The 19852-nt window shown below is 45.3% G+C and overlaps 1 protein-coding gene across 4 annotated transcripts; it reads right to left on the bottom strand.

The window, feature by feature from the left end:
• Nucleotides 1-236: 236 nt before the first annotated feature.
• Nucleotides 237-2262, bottom strand: LOC126992165 (uncharacterized). 4 transcript variants are annotated; one of them, XM_050850822.1, is made up of 3 exons: nt 1319-2262; nt 989-1207; nt 237-880 (listed from the first exon to the last, which is right to left on the bottom strand). In XM_050850822.1, the coding sequence occupies exons 1-3, from the start codon at nt 1886-1888 to the stop codon at nt 497-499; spliced, it is 1173 nt and encodes a 390-aa protein (XP_050706779.1). In that variant the 5' UTR covers nt 1889-2262; the 3' UTR covers nt 237-496. The 4 variants fall into 4 exon arrangements, with proteins under 4 accessions (XP_050706779.1, XP_050706778.1, XP_050706780.1 ...); XM_050850823.1 differs by having other exon boundaries at nt 238-880; nt 989-1096; nt 1208-2262; XM_050850821.1 differs by having other exon boundaries at nt 1097-2262.
• Between the last annotated feature and the right edge of the window lie 17590 nt (nt 2263-19852).

The following is a 19852-nucleotide window of genomic DNA, read 5'->3' as shown; positions in this document are numbered from 1 at the left end:
ATTCCCACTTGCACTGCTTACTTTTCTTCGTTACTGTGGTTCCCTTCTTCCTCTTTGTTACTCTCTCTCTCTCTCACTAGACAATTTGAATTTTCCTTTATTTTGTTAATTATTATTAAACAACATGAAGAAGTGTGTTGCTGCAGCCTTGTCACCCGCCATCCGACGCGTGAACTGCACTACTTAGCCGACTAGGCAAGTTTACAGCAGAAAGAATTTGCTGGAGGCCAGTCGGTCTTCATGGACATAGCACCTCCTTTTATTACCTAACACCGATTTCCTCGATATACGGATATTTTTTATATCACATCGAAGCAACGATGGGAAACTCTGCATCTCGACAGAAATTCAACGTGTGGGTAACCCTGGAGCGAGGCTCCTCCCTGGTGGACTCCATCAAGCTCTCGTGCAAGGACTCCACCTCCTGCCTGAAGAGGAGGCGTACGGTCGCCTCCGTCAAGCTCCCCGTGGAAGGATGGTCTTGCGTCGCAGGGATTCAAGGCTGCCACGCCGAGGGTGAGCTGCGTGTGCCCTTGGCGAAGCTGTGCAAGAAAGACGGCAACGCGGCCGTCAGGGTGCAATGCGCCTCGCTTAGGAAGCCAGTCTTCACCTCTTCCATCCCACTGGCCTGGCTGCTGGACAACATCAGCGGCCTCCACTTCTCTCTCTTCTGTGATGACGGGCCCGTCTTCACCAGTCTCCGGTGTAACGGGAGGCGGTGTGGCGAGCCCGTCCGGGCGGTGAGCCCTGCACCGCGTGCGGCCACTGACGGAGTGGCCAGGACCGATGAGGCTGATGCATGGGCAGCCTTTGAAGTGACGACCCATGATGACTGGTCCGTGGAGGCTGATGTTTCATGGGCAGCCCCAAACTTGGTGACCTCCGCTGCTATGGTCGAGGCTGATGCATGGGCAGCCTTTGAAGTGACAACCCATGATGACTGGTCCGTGGAGGCTGATGTTTCATGGGCAGCCCCAAACTTGGTGACCTCCGCTGCTATGGTCGAGGCTGATGCATGGGCAGCCTTTGAAGCAATGACCCGTGATGACTGGTCCGTGGAGGCTGATGATTCATGGGCAGCCCCAGACTTGGTGACCTCCGCTGCTATGGTCGAGGCTGATGATTCATGGGCAGCCTTTGAAGCAATGACCCGTGATGACTGGTCCGTGGAGGCTGATGATTCATGGGCACCCCCAGACTTGGTGACCTCCGCTGCTATGGTCGAGGCTGATGATTCATGGGCAGCCTTTGAAGCAATGACCCGTGATGACTGGTCCGTGGAGGCTGATGATTCATGGGCAGCCCCAGACTTGGTGACTTCCGCTGCTATGGTCGAGGCTGATGATTCATGGGCAGCCTTTGAAGCAATGACCCGTGATGACTGGTCCGTGGAGGCTGATGATCCATGGGCATCCGCCGAATTGGTGACCGCCATCACCGATGAGGCTGATGATCCATGGGCACTCTTTGAAGTGACGACCCGTGATGACTCGTCTGATGAGGCTGATGATCCATGGGCACTCTTTGAAGTGACGACCCGTGATGACTCGTCTGATGAGGCTGATGATCCATGGGCACTCTTTGAAGTGACGACCCATGATGACTCGTCTGATGAGGCTGATGATCCATGGGCACTCTTGGAAGTGACGACCCGTGATGACTCGTCTGATGAGGCTGATGATCCATGGGCATCCGCCGAATTGGTGGCCGCCATCACCGAAGAGGCTGATGATCCATGCCCATCCGCCGAATTGGTGGCCGCCATCACCGAAGAGGCTGATGATGCATGGGCAGCCTTCGAGATGATGACCAGTGATGACTGGTCCGTAGAGACTGATGCCATCCTGGACGTCACGGCCATCTGTGCTGTCGTTGTGTAAATTGTCATGCTTCACTAAGCAGCCTGGTAACACACTCACCAGTGACCCCCGGCGCAGGCGCGAGCCACATCGTGAGCCACACTCCCGGGGAGCGAGACACCCTTCAGTGACCGTCGCTCTTATTACACCTTCAGGGGAGGAGCTCCAGCTGTATTTCTTATCTTATCAATGAAAACCTTTACAATAAAACTATTATCCTATTAATGAATTTACCTTACCTATTAATAATAGTGTGCCTATCACAGTGAAATTCACCACATGCACGACTGCCAAGCCTCTTCCATTCGACTACCATTCTATTAGCAAACCAATTCCTGCCTGCATGTTTAACAAATCTATATTGATCTAACGACCCATGGCTAAGAGTGCATGCCCTTTTACGAGCAGACCCTCATCAAAGGCCGTCACCCATCTATAAACTTTAATGAAGTCTACTCGCAACGTCCGCCTTTCCAGGGAATGCAAATTTAGACGTTAAGGGCAACCCTTTTTACGGCACGCGTTCCTTTACTCACCAGTTACGGTCATATTGTACATTACACCTTTTTAAATACATTGGAAAACAGTACAAGAAAACTACTACTACTACTGCTACTACTACTACTACTACTACTACTACTACTACTGCTACTACTACTACTACTACTACTACTATTGCTACTACCTTTATTTATATATTTTTTTACATCTTGGCCTATGGTGCCGGTAGGCTTTCTTTGGGGGCCTGGTAGTCGGCTCGAGCCCACCGTGGCGCAGGCAAGTGTTTATAGTGACGCCATCTATTCGTGGCTCATGCTGCCTCCCGAGCTCATTCTTGATTTCCCTTTGACAGCTCCTCAAGACTCTTAGACCATAGCCACGGAAAAACTCAGCACAGCGCCCATACTCCAAGTTCCAACTACGTGTTTCCAGACCTTATTCCTATGATATCAACTTTTCACGAACCACTTTACTTGATGATGAACACCTCTAAAAATTATCCATATATCTCATATTTACTGTAATAATGATCCAACAATCTGATGTCCACTGATAGTAATAATTTGACGCAAATGTACAAAGCAAAAAAAGTAATTGGGTGTAAAGTACTATATGTGGAATTCAAAGAAGGTGAAAAACTATAAAACCTGCCGTTGAGTAGTAAATGAGAACTTTGTATTTAGCGATGAAAGACTGAGTACAATATGGAGAGGCATAGGCATACTTGAAATACTTCTACTATATACGATGATGATGATAATAGTAATAATAATAATAATAATAGAGCAAGTAGGTATTGTATGTATTCTGGTCTCATTAGTAACAATCCAGGGGTGTAGTAGGCAGAAAGGCAACTAAAATTAAGAAATCGCAATGGACGGACACGGGATAAAGGGAACAGATATGGAGGGAAAGAGTACCTACGCGACACACTGGGAAATAACTAATGTATAAAGAACCCAAGGCATGTTATCCACGCATTGTGCATGAAATAAAAGTTAAGCACGGTTATTTTTTCTTACCTATCAAGATTTATTTGCGAATAGTTGCCATTCAAAAGAATTAAGAATATTCTATCTATTCCTTTATAGTTTATCAACAGCCCTGTCACCCGCCCACATCACAAGCAGTAGCGGCAACATGACCACCACCACCAACTATCACACAAAATACTTCCACCATCACTATCATCACTACCTCCATAAACCATAAAATTCCAATACCAATGACATTATTAATCTTACCACCATCAACACCACTGATATCAACAGGAATATCATTACCAATATTAGTACCAACAACAATACCATTACCAGCACTATATAGTACCACCTACACCACCACCACCACCACAAACAACAACAACAACAACAACAACAACAACAACAACAACAACAACAACAACCATTAATACAACCACCACCCGCATCCCCAGCGCCGCCCGAGTCAGGTGTTAGTGGAGGCCGTGCGGCGAGACAGCAGGCAGCAGCGGGCGGGCCAGGCAGCCGCACCTCACCTGACGGACTCGGGTTCTCCAAGGGCGCCTCCGTTGATATGATGGGCGGAAGGAAATCGTCGGCGTCGTCAGGCAGGAGCGGAGAGTCGCCCTGGACGCTGCTGGTATTGTAACTATACTCCTCCTGCCCCAAGACTTCCACGGCCGGCACCTCCTCTGGCGTGACGGGCGGAGACTCACCTTGGCTCTCCGCGGGGGGCCCGGCGGCGGCGGCCTGTGGTGGCGGCAGCAGCAGCAAGAGAAGCAGCAGGAGCAGCCAGTACCCCTTGGACGCCACGCCCTGCACCACGGCAAGGGCTCGCCGCCATCTTGGCTCCTGCAACGGAAAGAATTATCTGTTAGATGCTTATAAGTGTTTATTTATTAGTGGTCTCCCAAAGTACCAAGTAGGTCTATAGAGATAAAATACCGGGAAAACAGAGAAGAATGCTTAGGGGGGGGGGATGAAAACCACCCATGTGCGTTTAAGTTAATATTACAACACAAAAGGTAACTCATCATTTTTACTGGGAAAAGTTTACATATTATTATGCAGTTCGTGAACAAACTGCTCCGGTGTGCGGCCGACTTCAAAGAAACTCATTATTTCAGCGTTACTTGTAGGGCGAGCCAACCTCACCTCCCGACCGTGAAATTCCACCAAGCAGTAATTAACGGGGTCTCACCAGCACTTACGAAAACTTCATCATAGTTAGCCAATGAAGTTTCCAGTGCTGAGTCATGTAAGTTTATTCCAATCAAATTCCACTCTTTAGTTTTATCAAATCTTCCTTCCTTCCCTCAGACCCCTTTCCCCCTCACTAACAGGTTACACAAGGTTCGCACTGAACTCTGACTCTTTTCTAAGTCTAACAATACATCTGCCATCGCCTTAGAGGTTCCTGCCCCTTGATCATTCGACGAGTAAGGAGGCAGGAGGCGGCCGTGGGTGATTCCTCCACTTATCTCGCCTATAATCCGCGGCACACCGAGAAGTCTGACATTAAGCCACAACCTTACTGTCAGCTTAACCTTATCTACCTACCGAGGTCGACTTCCCTCAATGAAAGGTTGATTTTATTAAGCAGATCCCCGGGAGTTGCAACCTCCCGACTTAATCCATACCTCTTCACCGGTAAGAAAAAATATAAATAATCCTTAGAATTCCTTACTGACCGCCGAATCCAGTCGACACTTCCCGTCGAATTCCTTACGTCTGGCGCCTACTAAAGGAAGGCTTCAAAAAGTTGGCGTTATTTTATTTGGCGTTTGGGATGAGGCGACCACATCACATTTCTCAAGCTTTCAGCGGGGAGAGGAAAGGGCGGCGAGCTGTGACGGTGATGGTTACATAATTCTATACTTTCCTGAACTTTCCCCCGCAATCAAGGAATGAAGGAAAGCCACACGAGTTACGGTGAAAACATTTCTCGCAGTAATGTTTTTATCGCATACCTTGGAGAAGGCTGTGTGTGAAGAAGCGTCCAAGAGTTACGGGCAGTGAGTAGTTTCTCCATAAATACTTAATTTGAAACCGGGGGTGGGGGCGAGGTGGGAGCTTGGCGGGGCGCGGCGGGCAGGTAGGGCCCCCCACAGAGTTGTTCATCGGTGGCGTCGCGGGAGAAGCTACTTTGCTGATCCGCTTTTATTTATGAAGAGTGAGGAGAGAGTCGCCGCCTTTCTCTCTAAGCCGACCGGCCGCGCTGAGTGGCTGTGTCGAAACAATCCTCAACGTCTTCATTATCAGACGTGATGAGGAAAGCACACACACACACACACACACACACACACACACACACACACACACACACAGAAAGGAAGTTTTATTGTGTGTGTGAGTGTGTTTGTGTGCGTGGTACGTACTAATTAACTTTCTACTTAAATCTGTGACGGAGAAGCAGCTCAATTTTCATTTGCGTGCTGAGCAAACAACAGATTAAGTTTTACAGTTTATATCCAGACTTTTTTTCTATTTCTGATTAACGTATTTTTTTTCAAGAAGTGCGAAAAATGGAGGAATGATAACTGGAAAATAATCATAACCCTTAATACTTTCTTACACGTTTTCACTGTCACCGCCTCCGGCACTTGGCGCACGCAGCACGGCCGTCATATGTGTGTGTGGAGGGAGCTGTGTAAATGTTTGGGATGTTCACCCATGTGGAACTGGTAAATATATTCATCAGATTTTTTGGTATTTCGGTAAGAAAAAAAACAGACAGGTAAACAGACGGCCAACGACGAGTGTTTCTTTCCTCATTGTCCGTCGCTTTCATTGTCTGCCCCCAAGTTGCAACAGAAATATATATGTTACAAGTTATTGTTCTTGCTTAAGCAAGTGCCCGTGTGTCCTTAGCCCGGAGCTCCCCGTTGACAGCCTCGCCCTCCCATGCAATACTTCACCTTCCCCCTTTCTATCAGGTGCCCGTGTGTCCTTAGTCCGGAACTCCCCGATGACAGCCTCGCCCTCCCATGCAATACTTCACCTTCCCCCTTTCTATCAGGTGCCCGTGTGTCCTTAGCCCGGAGCTCCCCGTTGACAGCCTCGCCCTCCCTTGCAATACTTCACCTTCCCCCTTTCTATCAGGTGCCCGTGTGTCCTTAGCCCGGAACTCCCCGATGACAGCCTCGCCCTCCCATGCAATACTTCACCTTCCCCTTCGCAGGTTGGGTCTCAGAGGAAGTGAATGAATATCTCGCGCTCGTCATTGACAGACTTAGGAAGGAAAATTGCAAGCCGTTCCTCCTTACGTTCACTAAGCCCAGCGTGGAGAAGGTGTGTGAGAGAGAGAGAGAGAGAGAGAGAGAGAGAGAGAGAGAGAGAGAGAGAGAGAGAGAGAGAGAGAGAGAGAGAGAGAGAGAGAGAGAGAGAGAGAGAGAGAGAGAGAGAGAGAGAGAGAGAGAGAGAGAGAGAGAGAGCATTATAGACATATAAACCAGCCTTACAATCACTATACGTAGCTACTTTTACGCCTGTTTCAAAGCCGCTGGTGTGTGCGTTACCTAATCTACAGAGAGACTGTAAACGAGGTTGAAGTGAGTTCGTTCCATATTCCTAAACGTCTCGGCTCAGATTAGGACTATTTTCCAAGCCCACAGAGAAGATTAACTGGGTTTTCACGGGGGTGTCCCGTTGAGGGTGCAGAGGTCGTGTATGACTGTCACCGGGATCACGAGACAGTCCGTGAAAACCCTGAAACTTCTACGAGAGGCTTTTAAACAGGCGAACCGAGGCGCCGATGCGTTAAGAATACGTGCCGTGCAGCCTTACTGACCCATCCCTGCAGCACTGTGTGTGTGTCTGTTTACAGCTGACGGTGTGTGTGTGTGTGTGTGTGTGTGTGTGTGTGTGTGTGTGTCATTGTGTGCTCTAATCTCTATGCCTACCCATTTCCCTGCAGTATAGATGTATTTACACATTTCGGAGAGTAGAAACCAGTCTTTCTAATCACTCTATCCGCTTAAGTGTCTATTTCAAGCGTCTGGCCCCTCAGTTCTCTTGTTTGATAAGCCTCTCGTACTTACAAGTTGCTGGGCTTTCCGTGGACTGTTTTGTGATGCTGGTGATAGGTTTACACGACCTCTGCTGCACCCTGAACTGGAAAACCACCCATGAAAGCCCGGTTAATCCTCTCTGAGGAAGTAGTAATGGCAGCCGGATACTGTTAAAAATAAGGCCCTCAGACTTGCTCATGACTTACGCATCTTGATCGGGAAAATCGCGCATGATCATCCAGCTCATCTTCCCTGCGGCCTTGGGAAATAGTCGCCATGGGGGCTGATACGTTCAAGAATTCGGGGTCAACATTTCGTCGCCCAAGCACGCACACGTTTGCCAAGGCTTCCGTAGGAGTTGTGGGCATTTCTCGGGGTAGTTTCATGACCCTGGTGGTAGTCTGACCCTTCTTTTGTTCCATCAGCCTAAACGAACACTCATTAGAGCCCGATTAATGTCATCTTTGGGCCTTGAAAAAAGTTGATGTGAGAGGCGGAAGCGTCTGACAATGCCGACCTGAGTCTCGTATTCTTAACGCTTTCCACCTCACAACAAACGTTTACAAAGGCCACGAAGGCGAGTAATCGAGTTTTCCGGAGTATTTTCAAGATCCCATCACAGAGGCTTCGTCAGACTACCGCCAGGGCCGTAAACTACCCCTGGACGCGCCCACCACTCCACGACAGCCTTGCCCAGTGTGTGTGCCTGGACGCCGAAAGGTTTACCAACATGACCCCCGAAGTAGCCGGTGACGCGTGATTCAGGGCGCCGCGACTGGCTCGGGTCCCGCATGCATGGCAGAGTTTAAAGGCCCATCATTCATCCCTGCGCCGCCCTCAAGGTCACGCTGGCCTTAGCCCCGCCCCGGCACACGATAGAAAACGGGATTTTTGTAAGGCAGACTCCGGGATTTGATGGCGCTCCCTGCTGGAGTGACTGACTTAGTGTAAGAATGGCTGATTGAATGCCTTGACTGACTGACTGACTTATCTTGACTAGCTGACCATGCTGATGTAAGTGACTGACTGACTGACTGACTCGCTGGCTGTGTGGCTACGAAAATAACTGACTGATTGCCTGACTGACTGACTGACTAACTGACTGACTGACTGACTGACTACCTACGTAACTGTCTGACTGCCGGACTAACTAATGCATAAATGACTGACTAAATGACTGACTGACTGACTGACTAGCTGTCTGACTACCTACGTAACTGTCTGACTGCCAGACTAACTAATGCATAAATGGCTGACTGATTTGGCTGACTGACTGACTGACTGACTCTGTGGCTACGTAAAAAAAAATGATTGATTGCCTGACTGACTAAATGACTGACTGACTGACTGACTAAATGAATGAATAGCTAACAGACTGACTGAATGAATGAGTGAATGGTTAACTATCTAACTGACTGGCTATCTGACTAACTGACTGACTGACTGACTGACTGAGAGAGAGAGAGAGAGAGAGAGAGAGAGAGAGAGAGAGAGAGAGAGAGAGAGAGAGAGAGAGAGAGAGAGAGAGAGTTACTACGTACGATAGGAGAATAAGGGAGCTAAATTTAAAGATGAGCAAATGGGGATAATTCATGAAAATATACCGAAATGTAATACAATGAAAGCATCAAGCTATTTATTTTCCGTCCCTTGTAGTTAAGCCGATGACATTATTAAAGTTTTGTCCATGTGTAAATATGACAATGACAACGACAACAGCAGGAAATGATAATACCTATACTACAACAGTAATATCAGCAACAACTATTGCTACGATAACAACTATTACTACTAACACCGCTATTGCTACTACTACTCTTTCCACTACTACTTCTATTACTACTACTATTACTACTACTATTAATATTAATATTACTACTACTACTACTACTACTACTACTACTACTACTACTACTTTTACTACTAATATTACTACTACTACTACTACTACTACAGTATAATACAGGCCTCCATCTATTAAAGTTGCGTTGTGAGCGGTATATTCTCTCATATCCTTTCACAAAGCAATTCATTGGCCCCACCCCGCCAATGACTGTGGCCGACAACCATCTTTATTTAGTATTACAAACCTTACTAAACATATTATTTTAAGCTAACAGAGCTTGTGGTTGATACGACTATCAACCACCGTCGCCTCAAAGACCAGGTCAGCAATGCGGGTGGTTTTGGGTGCAGGTGACCTGGTTCCTCTCAGGCAGACCAAGGCAGACCTCAGGCGGAGAAGGACAGCCTGCATATCATCGAGGCGACCACACTGCTTCTTGGCTGCTGTTGCTTATCCACCAGTGTTTCGGCGAGTCTTGCGTAGAAGCTCTGCGCCCTTGGTCCCATCCTCCTGCCGTCGTGAATACTACCGGGGTGAAGGAGCCCTGGTCCACATTCTGTATTATTTCTTCATTATGCTCTGTTCTTTTCTTGTTCGTTTCTTCTGTGGGCTGCATCAAGGGTCAGTTCTCTGTGGCACGGGGCCATGGGATCAAAGATCCTTATGTCAAAATATGCCCTTTGTCCACGAGTCCAAGACCCTCTGGCGCTAACATCCACTCGTGCTTCGTTCGAAACATTAGCGGTGCGTCTGGCGAGGTGTTCGCCTTGCAGAGGGAGCAGCATGGGTTCCACAGTCACGTCGTGGCAGACTTCTTTCAGCATCTGAGCTGTTACGTCTCTTACTTCATCGTGTCTCATGCAGACGAAACCTCCTCTTGCATGTCATGGCATGATTTTGGTTGAAGTGAGAGCAACATTTACACAAGTATGGGAGCCCATCCACGGGCCAGCCATAACTGACGGCAAGGTCATCAGTGAATTATTTTTGTTTGTTGAAGCCTTTTGCCCTGAAAAGTAGTGTGGTTAGCCAGTTTGAAGCGCCCACTTCCTGTGCAATATCTGTCCTCCTCCTTGTGTCTTCTGGGAGTTCTCTCATTAGGTCACTCAGAGTGTCTCTCTGTTTTTCTTCTTTGTTTATGGAGATTTCATTCCTTAGTGACCTAATATCTTGAGGGTTGTCTTCCCCCCTTTCATTTTGATTGGTAAAATATCCGGTCAAGGAGGCTGTGATTTGGATTGAGTTCCCGAATTCAGACTCAGCCAGATTTTGCGGGTTGGTGATGCCGAGCCCACCCATTCTTGGCGGCAACTCCAGCAATCTTCTCTCCTGGTCACTGGGACATCTCCCATTTGCTATCGCCGGTATGAAGGTGTTTCTGATAGCATCTTCCAGAGGTTTTAGTAACGGAGCAACATCAGGAACTGTCCTCATGAGGTAGTTCCATTTATGCTTGACACCGTACGTAAATGCTGCGTAGGCTGCCTGCGGTTCTGTTTTGGCGATCTCGCTCAGCCTCTGCAGTTCGACTCCCAGCGCTTTACAGCTGTTTTCACATATTCGGTTCTGTATTCAGCTGTTCCAATGACTGTCCCGAGGTGTCTTTCGCCAGTCACTGACAGTTTCACGTTACTGCCCTGGAATGCTGTTTTGGCCCGATCGTATGCCTCTGGTTTTACAATCACCACAGACTTCGTGGCGTTGGGACGGTACCCTATTTTAGGGCCGTGTTCATTGACGAGGTCCCACCATTTCCTGAGGTCTGCAGACTTTCCTACCCCGGTGAGGTCATCCGCATACGCCACCTGTTTGACGTTGGTGTTTTCATGGCGGATGATGTCCTGCAGCTTCATCATTCCCAGGGCAAACATTGCCATGGCCCCTGGGTCCGCCTGGGTGCTGCCCTCTGAGGATTGTATGGCCACCGGTCTCCAAGTCGTTGGTCATTATGACTGCTGATGAACAGTCTGGCAGGTTCCTTGTATGTATTTTCAATATATTGGGCGAATATAGGGCACTTGATTTTGATGTTGTGCAGTGCTGTTTCCCTATTGATGTTGTTGAACGCATTTACAGCGTCCACCATCAGCACCGCCTCGCATTCTGGGTCTTCGAACATTTTCCTGACGGCGTGAATGGCAGCTTCACACCCAGCCTGCTGACCCGCACACACTTGGAGGTTTCCCACCGCCTTCCTCACATCGTCCTTCACCACCTCCATGACAGCCTTGCCTATGATCCTCCTGAGCACCTCCCCCATCCCGATGGGGCGACAGCCTGGTTTTTTATCCAGCGGGATGAGCCGGCAGGCCATCAAAGGCTCGAGGTGTTGGCAATTCTCTGACGCCAATTTTCTTGCTAGGGCGGCTATTGCGTCGCGAAGATCCACAGCTGGATTACCAAAGATGTTCTTACTGAGGAGGTGTTTCCACCCCTTGGCATCCAAGCCTGATGGTCCAGCCGCTCCCTGCGTGTGAAGGGCGTGCGTCCAGATCACGTCACCGCTGATATGGTCGAAGACAACTCGATGCGGCGGGGTGTAGTCCCCAAGGAACTTCATTTCTGGGTGTGCAGGTCTAGCATCTGGATGCTTGTCCTTAAGGATCTGGCGTGTCTCTTCCGTCATGGGAAGGACTCCCGCTGCCTCATCTTCCATTGACAGTGATCTAGTTGCCATGGCCACTTTGCCTTGTCTCATCTTGTCAGCAAAGTTTCTAGCCCTGTCGTTACTGTCCTTCTTGCGACTGTTACGTCTGCCTAGTCTCTCCTGCAGTGTTTTAGCCTCGTCAAGTAGCTTCCGGACGTCCCCTTTCCTCCACAGCTCCATTCTTCTTTGTACCGCCTTCACGTCCTCAGATTGTGTCTGACTTTTGTGAGTCTGTTGGCATATGAGGTGCGGTAGTATGACCATAATCTTTAAAGCGTAGGGGCGATTTGCGTGGAGTTGTTGTACGCTCTAATGAGGTTTTCTCCTCTATCAAGGTTTTGGTGGCGTTACATCTCGGGGCCTCAAATACGTTATTGGGAGTAAACGTTACCACATGACTGTAAGCGTCTCGCACCCACTCCTCTGTCTCCTCGAGTGTCCACCTCTGCCAGAAGCGGAGCTCGCGCGAGGCGTCCTCACCCTGGTCACCCTGCCTATGTCTCTCGCCACCTGCACCCCCCTCCACCTGATCATCTCCAGCGCCTTCATTGGCCTGTCCACCCAGCACCCCTTCTGGTTGCTCCCCATTTTCCACATCCTGCCGTTGAGGGTTTGAGTTTCGACAATCTCCACCTCTCTTACAGTTTACACAGGGCTGGCCTGTCTTACGCACGAGCACTGAACACAGTTTTGATTTCGAGAGGAACAAATGCAACATTGAGGGGCTCCATTTCGGTGCCATTATGCATGCTAGTTTATCTAAGATGCTATTTATGGTGATGAATAGAGCAATAGTAGTAGATCCCTCTTTGACTCTTGTCTCCCCCCATATACCTACACACAGACACACACTTACATATGCTTACTCTGCCTTTACGGTAATACTAGAATGATTGTTTATTTTTCACTACCATTTCTCCTCGCCAACACTTAGATATATAGATAGGTTTATAATTAATACAATAGGCTGACACATTGTTTTCAAAGGGTGAGAGAGAGAGAGAGAGAGAGAGAGAGAGAGAGAGAGAGAGAGAGAGAGAGAGAGAGAGAGAGAGAGAGAGAGAGAGAGAGAGAGAGAGAGAGAGAGAGAGAGAGAGAGAGAGAATGAATGAATGCGGTGCTACGCTCCCCGAGGCCACGCCTGTCCGCTTTGCTGCATGGTGACGGAAGTGTGTTCACACTATCCAACACTGACAGGCTCCGGGCCGGGCCGTACCGGCGCGGACCTGCAAAATATTCTCGCCGACAATCCCGACCGGCAAGTGGTGGTGACGGTCCGCGCCGGAGACGTGCAGGTCCGTAGCAGTGTGAACACAACACTGGGTTTCCCATTGAAGAATATTTTGTCGTCCGGAACGGTGCGGTACGGACCGGTCATTTTACGTATGGTGTGAATCAGCCTTTGCCGACCCGAGATGACCCACAAACTACTTCAGCTAATTCTTTTTCTTCTTTTTGTCTTCTTTTCCTTCTCTTTTCCATCTTGTTTTTTTTCTTTATTATTTCACTTTACTCCTTCCTTTAAACAACTTCTCTTTTCTAAACTTTCATCAATCCATTTACTTTTTTTTATTTTTAACTTTTTTTCAACTTTTTCTTCATCGTTTAACTTTCTATTTTCATCCATTTTCTTCACTTTACTGTTTCAACAACTTCACTTTTCTTCTGTCAATCAACTTATCTAACATTATCTCAACCCATTTATTTTTTGTCCTCATTTTTTTTTTTTATCTTTTTTTCATAATTTCTCTACTATGTATTTTTCCTTCTTTTTCCTACCTGACTGTGCTCATCCTGAACAGCTTCGCTTCTCCTCCTTCGGATACTTCATCAAATGTTTCCTCATCGCATTACTTTTTTCCCCTGCTCTTTGTTTTTTTTCCTTTTTATTTATTTAACCAGTTTTTCCACAACGAGACAATTCGTTCATTAACTTTTTTCTCCTAACTGTTCTTCCTATTTTTAGTCCCTCCTTTCCCTCATCTTCATTTAATTAACGTTTTTCTGATGGTTAAACCTCCTAACTTATCCCCTGAGCTCTTTTCATTAGATTTTCTACCATATCATTTTGTCGTGTATTTTTAAATCCATGTCGTCATTACAAATTAACCATCCCGCGCCCTCCTTACCATAATCATTTTAATTCAATCCTTCGTGTTGAGCATCATAAAGTACGGATTAAAGATATGGGGAAATAGTGGAGGATGCCATATCCAGCAGGTGCAAAAAAAACTAAATTTTGCAGCCAAAGTTGCGCTTGGTGGCAATAAATTTGACCATGCAACACCATATATAGGGGAGCTAAGGTGGCTGAAGATATGTGATATGTACAAGTACGAGTCGGGAATCACTGTGAATAATGTAATGAGTAAAAGATTGCCGGGTTGGTTGTTTTCGCTCCCTAAGGTGAGTGAGACTCACGATGTCAACACAAGACATCAACACCAACTACTTGTTCCCAAAACTAGAACTTGTATAGGAGACAGGTATCTACTGGTAGCTGGACCTAAACAGCCTACCTGATCACGTGAGGGACGCCAAATATATATATATATATTTTTTTAACGAACAGACTTTCTCCAAGTCGTGACTACACTCATGTATATGATATTTTTTTATGTTATTATACGTTTTATGACAACATTCTTGTATATGGCTATTATATTATCATACGACAACGTGCACGCACATTGCTATTTTATTAGTATTATATCATTTTATTCTTGTTTACGGAAAACCTTATGTCTTATATTTTCAAGATCTAGGTTTTATATTGCATCGTTTACTATCATCTTATTTCCTATTTTATCTGTATATCTTAACTTGATATAAGGTCCTAGTATAGAAACCCCAGTATGTTTTTTCGCTCTGTACTAGGACGTTTTCGTCACAATGTATGCCAGTAATAGCCAGGGCCGTAGCAAGAAGTAGTGAGCCCCCCCAAAAAAAGAAAAACTACTGTGGGGCCCCATACAGACAACCGAGTTTTACATTTTTTTCAGTAATAGTAAGGAGTACAGCTATTAAAAACAACGAATGATGATGTTATATATTTAAGTGGCGCTGAGCCGGGCACAACATGGGGGCACGACTGATAAGCAGGCCTATCAGAGTACAAAAATAATGTTTCTCTTAACAAAGTATGATAATTTAAATGCAAAACGATCATTAAAAGGCTTTTTTCGAGCTTTGTGGTTTGCAAACTTATTAACCAAAGCATCAAAATCACGAGATCTAGCAACATCATGTTCAATGAAGATGATTCCTAGAGCAGAGAGCCTCTCATCTGACATTGTTGACCGCAAAATATTTTTTTTATTATTTTCATTCTACTAAAGCTTCTCTCTGCACTTGCAACAGTAACTGGAGTTGTTAACATAGCTCTCAACACAATTCCAGTGTTTGGGTATATTTCCTGAAGATTATTACTACAAATATATGTTAAGAAATCTTTAGCAGTAGCAAGAGTTTTTTTCTCTACTGACAACAGCAATGAAATGTCTCAACTCCATTTCCAGTTCAGGTGCATCAATGTCTCCCATTATTTCCTCATAGTTCTTGTATCGAGTGTGAAGCTTGTTTTCGTCAATACACTGCTTGAATTGCTTCGTATTGTACAAAAAGCCAAACAGGTTATGCCACTCCATAAGCTGACTAACTCCCGAGGTGACGGATGATATAACCTCATCTACTACAACAAAGAAGAACTGACATTTTTTTATTTTTTTTTATCCTCAGATAAGATACTTTCATTGCGACACATAGTCAAACATGCTTTTTTTTCTTCGTGTACGCGTCTGCGGAAATACTTTTGCTACATCCACCTGCTCAGCTATTTCCGATGCATTAAGAACAGCTGTATTATACCCTGTATTGCGATACTGTTCAAAGAATGCCATAGTAGTAGTCCCCTGCCTGCAACACACCAATTGTTATGTCTGATGACTGAATAAGCTTGCTGGTCTTATTGATATGAAATAAAATGTCATACCATATGCAAATTGCTGATAGAAATGGCCATTAGCTCAATATGTCCAAGAGTGCACCTGCTCCTGTGGCCACGCCATCTTTTTTCTCGAGAGCATATTCTCTCAGCACTGATAAGGCGTTGTTAATTTCCTTCATATGATATCGGAGTGGTTTAACAGCTTCAGTTCGTGACTCCCACCTGTTATATGATGGACCTTTAGCTATAATAGGCAAACATTCTTCAAGAATAGCCCATCGAGATGTAGATGAGCTAAATATCACAAACATTCTGTTGATGATGCCCAAAAAATCAATGGCATAATTTAAGGATTTCGCTGCATCTACAATCACCAAATTCCAGGTATGAGCCACGCAGTACATACAAAGCACGTTGATTCGGTTCTAATGTACGTGCTTGTACTCCTTTATTAACAAAAGAAAAAAAATATGAACGTTGGAGTCTGCAAGAGGCCGGTTGGCCTATACAAGGCAGCTCCTTTGAGACTAAGCTCCCGTGTATCTAACCCCACCTAATATCGCTGTCCATTAATTTATCTAATCTATTTTTGAATGTGACAATTGTATTGGCACTCACCACATGACTGCTAAGCCTATTCCACTCATCCACAACCCTGTTAGTAAACCAATTTTTGCCTATGTCCTTGTTGAATCTGAATTTATCCAGTTTAAACCCATTACTTCGTGTCCTACCCGGTTCTCTTAATAAAAAAAAACTTATGAATATCTCCCTTATTAAAGCCCTTCATCCATTTATAAACCTCGATCATGTCTCCACGCACCCTTCGCCTTTCTAGAGAATGCAAGTTTAACTGTTTGAGTCTTTCCTCGTATGGCAAGTTTCTCAACCCTTGAATCATCTTAGTCATCCTCCTCTGCACTAATTCTAACATTTCGATATCAATTCTATAGTAAGGTAACCAGAACTGAGCCGCATAATCAAGATGGGGTCTAACTAATGCTAAATATAGTTTGAAGAAGACTTCAGCGCTGCTGTTGCTTACGCTCCTTGAAATAAACTGAGTACCTTATTTGCTCGATTTCTAGCTTGAATGCATTGTGCCCTTGGACGGAGATCAGAACTCACTAAGACCCCTAAATCTCTCCCGCACCCAGACCTGCTTATGAGAGTGTCATTTAAGCAATAGTTGTGAGAGGGGTTGCTCCTACCTACACTCAGAATACTGCACTTCCCTACATTGAACTCCATCTGCCATTTATCCGCCCAGTCATACAATCTGTTTAGTTCATCCTGGAGAATACTGGTGTCCTGATCCGACTCTATTACTCTACCGATCTTGGTATTACCTGCAAACTTACTGACATCAATACTAATTCCTGTATATAAGTCATTGATATAAATAATAAACAAAAGTGGACCTAATACTGAACCTTGTGGACCCCACTCATAACACATCCCCAGTCAGATCTTTTACCATTGATCTGCACTCTTTGCTTCCTATTGCTAAGCCACGCCTTGACCCAGTTCAAAACTTTACCCTCTACTCCGTGAGCCTGTAATTTAAGCAACAGTCGGTGGTGAGGAGCTTTGTCAAACGCTTTACTAATATCAAGATGAATTACATCATAGTTTTCATCTCTGTCTACCGCCTCAAATACTTTATTGTAGAAGGGCAAAAGATTGGTGAGGCATGACCTACTTTCGTGAACCCATGCTGCGAGTCGTGAATTAAGCTATGTTTCTCTAGATGCTCCCGAATGTTCTTGGCTATTATCGACTCCAGCATCTTGCCTATAACCGATGTTAAGCTAATTGGGCGATAGTTGGAAGCAGCTGACCTGTTCCCCTTTTTGAAAATCGGCGTCACATCAGCTACTTTCCATAGGCTGGGCACATAACTAGTATTTACCGACATCTTAAAAGATGTCGGTTAGTGGGTCACTGAGTACAACAGCTAATTCCCTTAATACCCTCGGAAATATCCCGTCAGGACCAAGCGACCTATTCTTATTAAGCTTATCTATCTCATCCTGAACTATTTGTCTTGTAATGATTATATCCCTCAATTTATCGCCATCCCCGCCCTCGTACACTTGAACCCTTTCCGGAATAGTCGTTCGATCTTCTTGTGTGAATACTGAAACGAAGTAGTAGTTCAACAATGTGCTCATATTTTCGTAATTTTCTACTAGCTCCCCTGTGTTTGTTTTCAGCGGCCCAATTTTCTCCCGTGTTTTTGTTCAATACATCTGAAAGAAGCCCTTAGGATTACTTTTCGCCTCATTTGCTACTTTGATCTCATAATTCCTTTTTGCTATCCTGGTGTTCTTCTTCACTAATCTAGATAGTTCGACATACCGGCCCCTGAGATGTGTTTCACCATTCTTTATTTTCTGATAAATTCCCTTTTTTTACCCAATCTCGTGTTTTAGTCCACGAGTCATCCACTTAGGGTCATTGTTTTCTTTTCTAAGTGTTCGTTGTGGTATATGCTGTCCTTGACCCTCTAATATTACTCTATTTAAATTATTGTAAGACATTTCTACTTGGTTCTCCTGGTTCTCCAACCCACAGTTCTGGACCTAATGAATATATATATATATATATATATATATATATATATATATATATATATATATATATATATATATATATATATATATATATATATATATATATATATATATATATATATATATATATATATATATATATATATATATATATATATATATATATATATATATATATATATATATATATATATATATATATATATATATATATATATATATATATATATATATATATATATATATATATATATATATATATATATATATATATATATATATATATATATATATATATATATATATATATATATATATATATATATATATATATATATATATATATATATATATATATATATATATATATATATATATATATATATATATATATATATATATATATATAATTCAATCAATCAATCAATCAATCAATGAGGGTATACATCGGGGACGCGTCGCCTAATCCACCCCACGACGCGCTATGCCTGGGGTCCTCCGGACGAGTCCTCAAGCAGGCTGAACTGGTAGCGTACTGACCCACATTCGCTGCGTGATGGACGACGCGGGTTCGAATCTCCACGCTACCACCTCGGATTTTTCAGTCACCGCCGAGTGGCTTAAAACTACCCACATGCTGTCCTGAAGACCACCCATCAACCCGGAATCTAGAGGAAGCCGTCCAGGCGAATCAAGAACGAGTTCCGGGGGCATGAGCCAATACAAGATGACGCCACTATAAACACTCGCCTGCGCTAGAACGGGCTGGGCTGACCATCAGGCCCCACCGCGAAGACTTGGGCCGACCATCAGGCCCCACTGGAAGAAGCCTACCGGCGCAAGAGGCTGCAACGTAGAAAAAAAAAAAAACCCGAGTACCTCCCGGCAGGATCTGTCGACTTGCTCAAGCCACGAACTCCGTAGGCATCCCCTTGGCTTCCCCCACGTGCTCGTATAGCCGGAGTTGGCGTTGACGGACTATGCAGGTAATATATGTCGAATCAGTCTCATGGAGTAGTCGCCGGTTTGACACAAAGTCATTTCAGTGATACCCCATGATTCTGCGTAGACACTCTTTATTAAAGACATCAATCCGCGTCTACAGGTCCCCGTTTAGTGTCCATGTCCCACAACCATAGAAGAAGACAGGGAGCACAAGGGACTTGAAGATCCGAATCTCTGCTCTTTTGCATAGGTATCGACAACGCCATATACTCGTGCTGAGCGAGTCCATTACACCTTGGGCCAGACCAATCCGCCGTAAGACTTCCTGGCAAGACTGACCGTTGTTATGAACTACGCTACCAAGATACGTGAAACTTTCCGAGATCTCAACGTCCTCGCCACACGCATGAACAGACTGTACTGTGTTTTCCAACAAGCCACAAAACATCAGTACCTTGGTCTTGGCCCAGGAGACCTGGAGTCCCAAAGGCTTCACCTCCTCGTTCAGTGCCTCGAGAGTCATCACCAAAACCTTCAGCAAC

Source organism: Eriocheir sinensis, unplaced genomic scaffold, assembly GCF_024679095.1.
Source record: "Eriocheir sinensis breed Jianghai 21 unplaced genomic scaffold, ASM2467909v1 Scaffold41, whole genome shotgun sequence".
Taxonomy (NCBI): Eukaryota; Metazoa; Arthropoda; class Malacostraca; order Decapoda; family Varunidae; genus Eriocheir; species Eriocheir sinensis.
The sequence above is the reverse complement of the archived record's forward strand: the minus strand, read 5'-3'. Positions and strand labels throughout refer to the sequence as shown.